The 13298-nt window shown below is 32.5% G+C and overlaps 1 protein-coding gene and 1 long non-coding RNA gene across 2 annotated transcripts; both read right to left on the reverse strand.

Annotated features, from left to right (window-relative positions):
- Positions 1 to 588: 588 nt before the first annotated feature.
- On the reverse strand, positions 589 to 8780 carry LOC114285134 (receptor kinase-like protein Xa21). Its single transcript, XM_082923239.1, has 3 exons — positions 8703 to 8780; positions 8281 to 8410; positions 589 to 929 (listed from the first exon to the last, which is right to left on the reverse strand). Exons 1-3 carry the CDS (start codon positions 8778 to 8780, stop codon positions 589 to 591), a joined length of 549 nt encoding a protein of 182 aa, XP_082779365.1.
- Positions 8781 to 12090: 3310 nt separating this feature from the next.
- LOC114318662 (uncharacterized) lies at positions 12091 to 12782 on the reverse strand. The gene is made up of 2 exons (XR_014365605.1): positions 12660 to 12782; positions 12091 to 12371 (listed from the first exon to the last, which is right to left on the reverse strand). It is a non-coding gene; the product is annotated as an uncharacterized LOC114318662 (long non-coding RNA).
- Positions 12783 to 13298: the final 516 nt, after the last annotated feature.

A 13298-nucleotide genomic window follows, 5' to 3' on the forward strand; every position in this document is an offset into this window, starting at 1 on the left:
AATTCATTTTTTTTAGCGAACTTTTAAAATATTTTAGTCAATTTTTTTGATGCATCTAATTTAGATGTACTTAAAAAGTAAAATGTTTGAGAAAACTCTTAAAAAATTAGTAATACAAAATTTTACTGGATTTTTGTATTCTTTTGTATTTTATAGTATTTAGTGGATTTTTTAAAAGATTTTTCACAAATTTTATACTTTTTAAGTGTTGTTTAGATTATGTGGATCTAAAAAGTTTTTAAGAAAAAAAGAAAAAAAAATTGACAAAAAAATTTAAAAAGTACACAAAAATAAAATAAAAAAATATTCACGAATTTAAAACTCAAAAACAAATTTTAAAAACTCAAAACAGAATGACTAACATTTGGACTTTTAGATCTATACGTCATACATAGAAAAATAAATTAAATTAAAATCCAACTAAAATTATATAAAGTCCGACAATATTATTACAAATCATAACAATATTTTATTTTAACAATCACCTCACTAAAAATAAAAAAATAAAAAAAAAGGAATATTTTGATAAATGTTTGAAAGGCCAACAGTTGAAACAAAGGATTAATTGAAACATGTGCAATGTGCATGTCAAATACTTTGGATTTGAAGGAATTGCTGTTTGATCTTGTTCAGCTTGCCAAGGACCTTCTTAATGTCACTCCTCTCCACAGGTAACTCATTGGTGCAGTCCAAACCCAACTCTAAAATAGCAAGAAGAATGCTTTGTGAGGCAACCATGTCACTGCCATTTTGCATCCTCAATAAACTACCATCCACTATTTTCATAATTTTGTTGGGAAGTGATGTGCTCACCCATTGCCTTAAATTGATCTCTGCAGAGAACATTTCATCTGTGGGTTTCTTTCTTGTGAATGTTTCCAAAAGCATCATACCATAGCTATATATATCACCACTTGTTGAGACTGGTCCTTCAAAACCATATTTTGTATAAAATATGAGAAATGTTATATATTATTGATTTTTGTTATCATTTTATATCGCCATCTACATGTATACTTATATTCTTTGTTTGAAAATAATTATGAAGAAATTAATGGAAACCACTAATATATTGCCAAATACCCTGGTCATATAAAAAAGAGAATGGCTCTTCTCTATACTCGTATCCTCCGTACTTCTCTGTACTTTATTTTTTGGGTTTTATTTTAGACCCACATTGATAATCTAAACCGTTCATCTTGTAATCTCAACAATTTATATGAGTTATGTAAAAAAATAGTTTCATCATATATCACTAGATGTATGAATAAATTGCATCTTGTTTTTTAAAATGGATAGTAATTGTGCTTAAACTTTTCTTTCTATAAAACAAAAAAGTGATTTGTTCATCAATATCCAATGAAATTGATTTTGTGTACTTCATTATAAGATTTACAAAATGAACAGTTTAGATTATTATTGTGAGCCTAGAATGAAACCTAAAAAATGAAGTATGAAAAAATATGGAGGATATGAGTATAGAGAGAGCCATACCCACAAAACAATAAAAAATAAGGCTCCGTTTGGTAGAGCTTTGTAACTATGATTTGAGAATATGAGTTGTATTTTGAGTTTGTGTGTTTTAGAATTATGATTTGAGTGTAGAAAATTTGTTTGGTTATGGTTTTTGAATAAAGTGTTGATTTGGGTGTGGAATTGAGTGTAGAATTGAGTTTTGAAAGTTTGATTTGACATGTGAAGTAAGAAAATTTATTTGGTTATGAGTTTTGAAAAGAGTTTTCAAAACTTAATTCAAATTGTTATAACTCATAACAAAACACATTACTTTCACATTATTGAAAATTTTGATCAACACTCATAACCAAACTCTTTTTAAAATTCAATTAAAAAATTTATTATTAACAAAAAATAACATTAATCAATTTTTTAATTGAAAATACTACAAATGAAATAATTTTTTTTCAAAATAAATATTCAAAAAATTTAAATCATAAATATTTAAATAATTTAAATAATCTAAAAAATTTAATAAGTAAAAAATTAAAATAAATATTCAAAAATTTTAAATCGTAAAAATTTAAATAATTTAAATATTTAAAAAATTAAAATAATTTAAAATTTTAATATTTTAAATTTAAAAACAACTCTACACTTAAATCGTAACCAAACACATAAAACAAAACTCAATTAAAAAATTATTTTTAAAACTCATAACCAAACACATAACTCGAAACTCCATACTATTTTTACAACTCTACATTCAAATCGTAACCAAATGCATAACAAAAAAATTAAAATATTTAAAAATATTTTTATAAAATAGAGTTTGAATTTATTTTTATAAAATATTTTAAAATTTAAAAAATTAAAATCGTAATATTTAAAAATATTCAAAAAATTAAAAAAATTTAAAAATTTAAAAAATCGTAACATATTTAAATATTAAAATATTTAAAATCTTAACAAAATTAAAATATTTTTAAAATATTGATTTGAATGGAGTTTTGAAAAGAGTTTTGAATTATGTGTTTGGTTATGAGTTTTGAAAAGTAATGATTATGTTTTAAATTGAGTTTTGAGAAATGAGTGTAGAATTATGATTTAAAAACCCTAAACAAACACCACACTCAAAAGTGAGTGTGGAACTAGATTTTGAAAACTCCACCAAACGGAGCCTAAATTTTTTTTTAAAAAAAGTGAAATGATAGCCTTTGAAGGAGGTAGCTCAATCAGGCAAAATATTTTATTTCAAAATTGGTTAAAATGATGGATAACATACACACCTTTGATCCATAAAATATATAGTTTGTGTCACTTTAATATACCAAGTTTAAATTTTTGTCTGTTAAGTTTTTAAATTTCAGTCAAACTTCTCCAATTTCACACTACTGTCTAAACTTTACCGAAATAGTAATAGTATGTGTGTCATATAACTTATGTCTCTAAAATTTTAAATTTAGCAATTTTATACATAACATTGTAAGGCTATACTTTGTGTCCTTAATTAGACTTTAGAGACCAAAGCAACAAAATTGAAGACTTTGGAAAATAAAGTAACACCCACACACTTCCAGGATTATTATTATTATTATTATTATTATTATTATTATGATTTAAACAATTCCTTTGAAATTAAACCAATTTGTTTCAATCAAAATTTTAGAAATAAAATTGACAAAATTAAAATTGGGACGACAAAAATCACATAACATATATTTAGGAACCTAGTGTATTTTATTCTAAAATGATTCATTGCCTCATTTTCTTTTTAATAATCCCTTAACCTAGTAATCTAATTAATCTAGTAATTAGTGTCAATAGGCATGTGGTTCAACTTTAAAGTTGCAGTGAAAAGCCTGAGAGCCTATCTCAACTTGCCATTATGTTTTTTGTTAGGTTTTATTATTGGCAATCTCCTTTGACAAGGATTTCTTTAAGAAGTTGATTTTCTTCCAAAGCTAGGATATCCAAAAATAATTGGATTTCTTCCAAAACTAGGATTACTTTTGGATTTTCTATAAATAGTTGGTTTTCTCCCAAAACTATTTAATTCCTCCAGATCTTCTTTTTGGTTCTTAAGGTTTATATCTGGGGATACTTTGTGAGTTTTCTTTGATGTTTTGATTGAGTATTCAACTCATGTTTTAAAGAGTATACATCAAAGGTCTTGTTTGTTCTACAAAAGAGAGAGTTGTTCTTCGGTGGATTCTGAAGAATTCGAGCCTGAAGCTTTGGTGGATTCCGGGGTGGCTCATCGTAAAGACAATTCCGAGGTGAAGACGAGTTGGAAGAGGCACATAGAGGTTGGTTCAATTAGGCGTGGATTCGCTAGGTAATTGAGAGTATACTTGTGTAATTCCTTTAAATCTTCTTAGTGGATTATTTTGTGGCTGTTGCCCATGATTTTTTAATCACAGTTGGAGGTGTCCAATTGTGGTTTTTTCCACGTTAAAATCGTTGTGTTGATTTGTCTTGATTGTTTGATTGGGATTGTTATATACTGCTTAAAATTGATACATAATCACAAATCAATATCTAGAGGATTTCTAGATTTTTCAATTGGTATCAGAGCAGGTCGTTCTATTTTTTTTAAAAAAAATATGCTTTTAGAACGAGATCTTCTTTGATTTGTGATAATGGATACAATTCGTGAAGGAAGTTCTATGGTTCGACCACCCCTACTTGACGGATCCAATTATTCTTTTTGGAAAGCTTGGATGAGATCGTTTTTAAAATCTATTGATGAAAAAGTTTGGCAATCTGTCATGTATGGGTGGACTGAACCAACGATTACCATTGATGGAGTAACTTTTCCCAAACCAATTGATAAGTGGGACACAACTGATTACCAAAATAGTAGCTGGAATAGTAAAGCTATCAATTCTTTTTTTTGCGCTGTCACACCTGAAGAGTTTAGTCGTATTTGCAATTGTGAAGGTGCAAAAGAGGCTTGGGATATCTTACAAACTATTCATGAGGGCACTCCTTCGGTTAAACGCTCAAAACTTCAAAGGCTCACGTCTAGTTTCGAAAACCTTTCAATGAAAGATAATGAGACCTTTGATGAATTTTATGCGAAGTTGAGTGACATTGTAAATTCCAGCTTCAATTTAGGTGAAAAAATACCAGAATCCAAAGTTGTGGGAAAAATTTTAAGATCCTTGCCCGATCGGTTCCAACCAAAAGTTACGGCTATTGAGGAGGCTCAAGATGTTGACAACCTCAAGCTGGATCAGTTAGTTGGAAATCTCCAAACTTATGAGGCGCATAGGAATTTCAAAAAGAAACAAAAAGATATTGCTTTTAGTAGTGCTCATAGAGTTGGAGAGGATTCTGATGAGGATTGTGAGATAGATTCCAAGATTATGGCTGCTTTTGTTAAACAATTTAAAAAATCTTTTTTGAAAAAGAATCCTAATCTTTTGGAATCTACTCATTCTCATAAATCTAAAGGCAAAGATAAACTCAAAATTAATTCTATAGCCAAGAAGGAGAAAGGAAAGATACAAAGGAACTCTGAAAGACTCCAATGCTATGAATGCCAAGGATTTGGCCAGTTTGCTTCAGAATGCCCTACTCGTTTGAGGAAGAAGAAAGCCCTCACTATCACTTGGGATGATGAATCAGAATCTGATGAAGATGAAAGTGACAACGAAGATCAAGGCGAAGAGGGACATAAACAATTCCTTGCTTTCATGGCGGCTTTCAAAGCTGAAGGACAAACAAATTCTCTGAAGATGTCAGTTGAGAATATCACTGATGATGAATCCTCGGAGAGTGATCATGAAGAGCTTGAGCAAGCTTATGAAAAGTTGTATAAGGAGTCTCTTAACTTATTCAAATTGAATGACAAACTCACAAAGAAACTCAAAGCATGTGAAAGTGAGAATGTCAAACTTAAGGAGGAGATTTCCGAGGCCAGGATTAATGCCATCAAGGTAGCTGATGATCGACAAGTTCTTTGTGCAAAACTGTTGACTTGTGAGACAGAAAGGAATAAGCTGCTACAAACCCATGCCATGTATGAAGAAAATATTGAATCTCTCGAGATGTCACAAGTTGCTTTGGAAGAACTAATGATCAAGAAAGAGAAAGAGCTCAAGTGTGCTATGGCTACCATTGGTCTTTGGAACAAAGGATCAAAGACTTTGGAGGATATCATTGGGTCTCAACAAATAAGTTGTGACAAGAGTGGCCTTGGCTTTGGTGGTAAAAAAGAGCAAAAACAGAGTGCTTCAACATTTCATGATACAAGAACTCAAGGAAAGCGAGAACAAAAAATTCAACATAAGGATGGACTTCTTAAACTTCCTAGAGTTGGTAAGGTAAAAGAAAAGAAGGTACACCCTGTTTTTATTTGTCATCATTGTGGTGTGCATGGTCATATTCGCCCTTATTGTTATAAATTGCATGGGAGAGTGTATTTGCCTAGACCTAGGAATAGGAAGTTGGAAACCATATCAAGACGGGTTCTTATTGCAGGGGAAAGGAACCACAACGTCAAGACACCACCCAAGAACCGTAATTCTCACAATTTTGTTCCTACTAAAGCGGTTTGGGTGAGAAAACGTGACTTGTGTTAATTTGTTTATTCTTTTTAGTTTTTGGGTTTCTGTGTTTTTTTTTTTTGTCATTAAATGTGTGCTTGTTCATTTTTTTGTCTTGCTTTATTTTTTGAAAAAAAAAAACCAAAAAGATTTTCTTAGTATGGTTTTGCAAGCTTGAAATTTTTGAGTGGTCCTTGGTGCATATTGGAATTGATAAGAGTATCCATTACATGTTAATATATGTGTGCTTTCTGTGGTCATTACTCATTTTGGAGTGCGTGTTTTTTGATTAGTATGTCTCATTCTGTACACACTCTTGGATTAGCAAATATCGAAGTCTTCCGCCTTAGTGATTATTTTTTCTCTATGGACTTCTGTCATTGATCTTTTGCGTTTTTGGAGGAATTGACCTATACTAGCATATCATGGGTGATGTTGAGTCTCTTAACCACCTTCCATCTTTTTGCACCTCCACAGCTTTCCCCTTAATTCTTTGCAGTCTAGCCATGAGGAAAAGGCTACCTCAGAGTCACCAACCAGGCCATCCTTATTATATCCATGCTTCTCTGGTTCGGTTTCCATACTCTTGAGTGTGTCAGCCGCCAATGATTGTGCAAAAGAAAAAGCAAAAGAAAAAGAAAAAATATGCAAAAGAAATAAAAAATGTGCAAAAGTAAGAAAAAGTGTGTGAAAAAAAAAAAAAAAGATTCATTGATTGACGGGGAGCCTCCGCTTTTACTCACCAAATACCCCTTGATTCCTAGTGGTTTGATTTTCCTTTGTCGTGCTTAGATTCTCTTGTTGGAGGTCCAACTTTCAGATCACTACTAAGATTGAATCTAGTGTTTGTCGAACTCCAAGAGTCACACACACACTTTTTATCATGGGATCTACGCTTTTCACATAATGCATCACTTTCTTTCACAAGGAATCATCTACAGACTACGCACATTGTGTTTTCTTGTAATGGTGCTTCTTGGATAGTCTTGTGTGTTTTAAGGTACTAATCTGAAATTTCTGGATTGCTCCACCATATTATTTTTGTCGTTTTCTTCTTGTTCATTGTTTTCAGTGTTTGTGGTTGCTTTTAATAAGGGGGAGTTTGGTTCATCTTGACTTGGGTTGGTTTATGATCTTGCTTTTGTTGTTTGAGAGTTGTTTTTCATGAGTCTTAGTTTTCATCTATTCATGTTTTCCATCTCATGTTTCAAGATAATCTTGTCCTATGTTTATTGTTTTTTCTTATACTCTTGTGGGACTAATAGTTGTTTTGGAGATTGTGGCACTAATAGCTGTTTGGTAGATCATGATCTTGAGAAAGAAGTTTGTTTTTGTTGGCTGTAATGGGTTGGGTGTTTAGGATTTTATTTGTTAGGTGTGTTTTGTCACGGCATGGCCAAAGGGGGAGATTGTTAGGTTTTATTATTGGCAATCCCGTTTGACAAGGATTTCTTTAAGAAGTTGATTTTCTTCCAAAGCTAGGATATCCAAAAGTAATTGGATTTCTTCCAAAACTAGGATTACTTTTGGATTTTCTATAAATAGTTGGTTTTCTCCCAAAACTATTTAATTCCTCCAGATCTTCTTTTTGGTTCTTAAGGTTTATATCTGGGGATACTTTGTGAGTTTTCTTTGATGTTTTGATTGAGTATTCAACTCATGTTTTAAAGAGTATACATCAAAGGTCTTGTTTGTTCTACAAAAGAGAGAGTTGTTCTTCGGTGGATTCTGAAGAATTCGAGCCTGAAGCTTTGGTGGATTCCGGGGTGGCTCATCGTAAAGACAATTCCGAGGTGAAGACGAGTTGGAAGAGGCACATAGAGGTTGGTTCAATTAGGCGTGGATTCGCTAGGTAATTGAGAGTATACCTGTGTAATTCCTTTAAATCTTCTTAGTGGATTATTTTGTGGCTGTTGCCCGTGGTTTTTTAATCACAGTTGGAGGTGTCCAATTGTGGTTTTTTTCACATTAAAATCGTTGTGTTGATTTGTCTTGATTGTTTGATTGGGATTGTTAAATACTGCTTAAAATTGATACATAATCACAAATCAATATCTAGAGGATTTCTAGATTTTTCATTCTTGATTAAAGCAATATATATTGACACTTAACAAAAGCCATCTACGGTATTTCTTTGACAAACTTAAAACATAAAATTTACATTCAAGACATGCATGCCAAACAAATTAATAATAAATACATAGAAAATTAATTTGTAACAAGCCTGTCAAATGAGAAATATAAAGTCAATAAAGGTAATTAAAACATTTACCTGGAGCAATATAGCCGATGGTACCTAAAGTCCTGGTCTGTATTGCAGTCTTGTTTTTAGCTAAAATTTTTGCAATGCTGAAGTCAGCAACATGTGCAACCATGTCTTCATCTAGAAGGACATTGCTCGGCTTCAAATCACAATGAACCACATGCTATAATTGACCGTAATGGAGATATTCCAGAGCTAATGCTACGTCAATCATGATGCCAATCCTTTGAAGGAGATTAAGGCAAGAGTTATGGGAATATAACCACATTTCAAGGCTTCCATTAGACATATATTGCAAAACCAATGCTCTTAACTCAGGGCTAGAGCATGTCGTTATAACTCCAACGAGATTTCTATGTCAAGTTGTTCGCAACACTTTACATTCGACATCAAAAACTTCTGAAAGCTCCTTCAAGTTGCAAATTTAAAACCTTAACAGTGATAGTTGTCCCATCTGAAAGTACACCTTCATATACCGAGTCCAAGCAAGTTGGCATCATAGAAGTCATTTGTGGCTTGTAGAAGCTCTAGATATGAAATCATTTTGTGCTCCGTTGTTGAATATAAATCTATTAGATTTTGACTCTAGACATTGTTTCCATGATTTCTTTTCACGACATACACACCAATACAAAAGATTAGCATCAATGCAATGACAGGAAGAATGTATCGAAGATTAATTTTAATCATCGACTTCTTGGAACTATTGCTTGCACATGGTGGCACTTTCAAAATAGGATTCCCACAAAGTGCTTCATTCTCCATGAATGACCATGATTTGAGGTTCAAGAACGACCCTTCATTTGGAATCTCCCCAACCAACTTATTGAAAGAGAAATTCATGTATTGGATATGTGAAAGTGCCTCAAGAGACTTAGGTATCTGTCCAGATATATTGTTGTGTGAAAGATCCAAGAAATCCAATGTTATCAAATTGCCTATTGTGTTGGGAATGGGTCCCGAGAATGAATTCCTAGATAGGTTCAAAGAAGTTAGGCATTGAAAAGACCCAATAACTCTTGGAATGCTTCCTGAGATTTGATTCCAAGATAAATCCACGATTTCCAACACTCTCGATGGTCTTATGTTTGGATCTAGGCTTCCAACTAATGAATTGAATGAAAGATTCGAGAACAGTAAATTTTCAAGGTTCAATAAACTCGACGGTATGAAGGTCAATCTATTATTAGTAGATCCATCACCTGCAGACTTCTAAGATTTTCAATGCAACTTGGGATTGATCCAGATAAGTTAGTTAGCTCTAGATAAAGTTCCCCTAAGTTGCTCAAATGGCAAATCTCATTTGGAATTGATCCATGAAAGTTGTTATCGCCAAGATACAACCTTTGCAAGCTTTTAATTTCTCCAAGAGTTGAGGGGATGTTTCCATTCAGATTATTGAAAGACAATGAAAGGACATTCAATTTCCTCAAAGAGCCAATCTCTTTAGGAATTGTACCAATTAGTTGGTTTTTAGATACAGAAAGTATTTCCAAAGAGTTTGAAAGATATCCAATAGAATTGGGTAGGGTGCCACTCAATTTATTTCGATGCACCTCCAACACCACCAAGGAAGTACAATTTGTCAAATCTGTGAGAAAACTAAGTTCCATGCTTCCTGATTTGTTTGTCAGTTGATTTTGAAATAAATTCAAATGTTCTAGGTGTTTTAGATTGCCCAAATGTTTTGGTACTGATCCAGTAAACAAGTTGGTAGCTAGTGTTAGCATAGTGAGCTTAGAAGAATTGGAGAGAGATGAAGGGATGTTTCCAGATAGTTGATTGAGATCCAAAAGGAGTAATTCAAGATTAGGAAGAAAAAGGCCATTATTTGTTGGAAGGTTTCCTGAAAAGGCATTAAAATTCAAGACAATTTGAACCATTGAAGACTTGTTAAAAATTGCAGAAGGTATTGCACCTGTGAGATAATTTAATCCAAGGTCAATTATCTTCAAATTTGGAAGTTGTGCCAATTCAGTTGGAATGTTTCCATAAATGTGGTTCATTTCTAGCCCAAACGCTTCTAAGCTTGAAATGTTGCCAAAGGAAGGTGGAATAGTACCTATAAGTTCATTCTGTCAGAGAGCAAGGAAACTTAGAGAGGATAAGGTGCTTAGCTCTTTCGAAATTCTACTACTAAATTTATTACCCCAAAGAGATATCATTTCAAGCCTTTGACAGTGGTGTAAACCCAGTGGGATGTTTCCTTCTGACATATTATCAAATAAATAAAGGGTTTTTAGGCGACGCAAATAGCCTTTTTCATATGTTAGATGACCGTAGAAGCTATTGTAGCTAAGATCGAGTAGTTTAAGGAAAGAAAGATTACCAGCAGGAGGAGATATGGTGCATTCGAGACTCATGTTGCCAAGGAGAAAGCCCGTGACTCTTTGCCTACGTCAACTGCATAAAACCCCCGCCCAGCCACAAAAATTGGTTTCTTTCGTCTAGTTACTCAACACATTGTTGGGATCATTTTTTATGGATGATTTGAAGCTGAGGAGAGCTAATTGATTTGTGCAGTTCGAGGAACAAATGGCCAAATCAACCATGCATAAGAGCACTAACAGTGCCAGAGCTCCCATAAGAGAAGCATCGTACAGCCTCCTCGCGGACATGATTGAGAAAGAGAGAGTGTGTGTATGCTTATGCTTCAGCTTGTGAAAATGTATGCTTACCATAGTCATATCCATACAATGTATATATTAGAGGTGAACAAGATTCAGATAGGTTAAGTTTAGAAGTAAACCATGAACAAATCATTACTTACGGTTTTATGAAATTTGAAATTAAATCGAATCATTTGTATCTAAAAAAAAAAATTGCTTTTGGGGTGTGGTCGATCAACTTAATTTGTTATAGGTATATTTTACTCGATATATTTTAAAAAGTGAAGGGTTTGAATAATTAAAATAGATCCCAAAATGATCCCAAGGAAAATTGTGCAATAGAGATCACCACACTATCTTTTTAGGAGGTGTTTGGGAAGAATTTTTCGATTTTTTGATATAAAATTGCACTAAAAAATTAAATAGGTTAAAATAGTTAATAAGATAAAATATCACATCAAATCCATAATCATTTCACTTTTTACTTACAAACATTACATCTAACTACAAAAAAATTCAACCATCTTATCAAATACAACTATTTTAGCTTATTATAATAGTCCAAAACTAAAAAATAATACTTTATGCACCAATTAGTGGACTAATTAGTATACTAATTGATGATGTAACATAATTTAAGAGGTTTTAGTATTTATAATTTGTATACACTACAAGAAATAACACCTTTGCCGACCAAACAATTGGTCGCTAAAAGCCCATTTTTAGTCAACAAAAATTATCCGCGATCAATTTTTTTGGTCGCTACTTTGGATGCCAATTGAGGGTTGGCAAAATTAATTCGCGACCACAATTTTTGTTGGTCGGGAAAAGTTGGATTTGCCGACTAAATTTTTGGTCACTAAATATATCATTACTGCGACTAATCCATTTTGTCGCTAAAACACTTTGGTCGCGAAAAGTGATATTTTCCCGACCAAATATCTTAGTCGCCAACTGTCACATTCCACGACCAAACAGATTAGTCGCCAAAAGTTGAGGAATCGCCGACTAACAATTTAGTCGCCAAAAGGTAAGGAATTGCCGACCAATGATTTTAGTCGCAAAAGTGTAGAATTTGCCGACCAATTTTTTAGTCGTCAAATCTTTTTTTTTTATTTTATTATGAGAACAATCAATTTTTGTTTATAAACATTCAATCAAATATCGAACAAAATTCATTAAACCCAACCACAATTAAGGAACAATAACATTTACCAATAATTAACAAATTTCCTTTCTTTTAACTTCACTAAATCATCAAATAATAATTGAATTCCATTTAAAATAAAAATGAAAATATATAACCAACTAAATTACAATAATTATTACAATAATTGAATATGAGAAGAGATGTCACGTTGCAGTTCCCAAAGCCCTTTAACTGATTTGCCATGCATTTGATCAATCCTAGCATCTTCACCAACTAAATTAACTCTCAACAGCAGCAACATACACACACTAGCCTGCCTTCACTAGCATTGCAAATTGACACTGAGAAACAAAACAGAACAGACCAGTAGCATTGCAAAAAATAATTTAACACATAGCAGTCCACATAATTTAACACATTGCAAAAAAAAAAAAAGTAATGCATTCTTAGGACAATTTGTTTTCCTCTTTTACTTGAAAACAAGATTTTTTACCCCTTCAATGAAGTAAATGTAAAAAATAGAGAATACACCACACCAATTACACAGCTCTACAGAGAGAAGCGAACACAGAAGTTTGCCAATAAATCATTATTTAACAGCAACTTTTAAGTAAAGAAAAAATACATACCCATTCCCGATGCATTAATTGTTCCAAGAGAATCAATAGTTATAGTTCTTGCCCTATGGAAATGAATAACGGATCCTTCTATACCGCCTTCAACAAGGATATCCTCAACTCAGCAAATCTAAAGAAGCAGATGGATAAAGATGTCAAAATGACTAAATAAATAAACACCGAACCCTATCAGTAAAAGACCCGATCCATAACCAGTTCTGGGAGGGGGAACTAAATGCTTTAAATACCCTCAAAGACAACAATAAAAAATGAACAATTATAATCAGACATCCACTTGCATGGATACTGTAGAAACTACCTTCATGGGATTTGTGCCCCCTACTTGGTATTTTGGAAGGTGAACTGCATACCACAAGCCCATAAGGCCCATGGCAAATCAAGTATTTTATATTGGGTATTTTAAAATCCTAATGGTCAGGGTTGAACATGCAGTATAAGAAATCATAAAACGCAACCAAAATATGGTGAGACACAAGTGCTTACATACAGTTTGCCCATTTATAAAAAAAACTATTTTGTTTAAGTTTTCAAATTAAAAACAATCAAAGATGGCCACATACAAGGTTATATAATTACAGCTCTGAGTAATTTAGGGAGGATAATATGCATCTCCAACACATTTAATAGTTT

The sequence above is a fragment of the Camellia sinensis genome, chromosome 4 (assembly GCF_055761805.1).
Source record: "Camellia sinensis isolate YWXY chromosome 4, ASM5576180v1, whole genome shotgun sequence".
In the NCBI taxonomy this organism is placed as follows: Eukaryota; Viridiplantae; Streptophyta; class Magnoliopsida; order Ericales; family Theaceae; genus Camellia; species Camellia sinensis.

Excerpts from the sequence above, each read along its gene's own strand:
- LOC114285134 (XM_082923239.1), bottom strand. The coding sequence starts at position 8,780 with ATGACTTCTATGATGCCAACTTGCTTGGACTCGGTATATGAAGGTGTA. Across the intron at positions 8,411-8,702 it reads GGACAACTATCACTGTTAAG|CCGAGCAATGTCCTTCTAGA; the intron begins GTTTTAAATTTG and ends TGTGATTTGAAG. Across the intron at positions 930-8,280 it reads CATCGGCTATATTGCTCCAG|GACCAGTCTCAACAAGTGGT; the intron begins GTAAATGTTTTA and ends ATGGTTTTGAAG.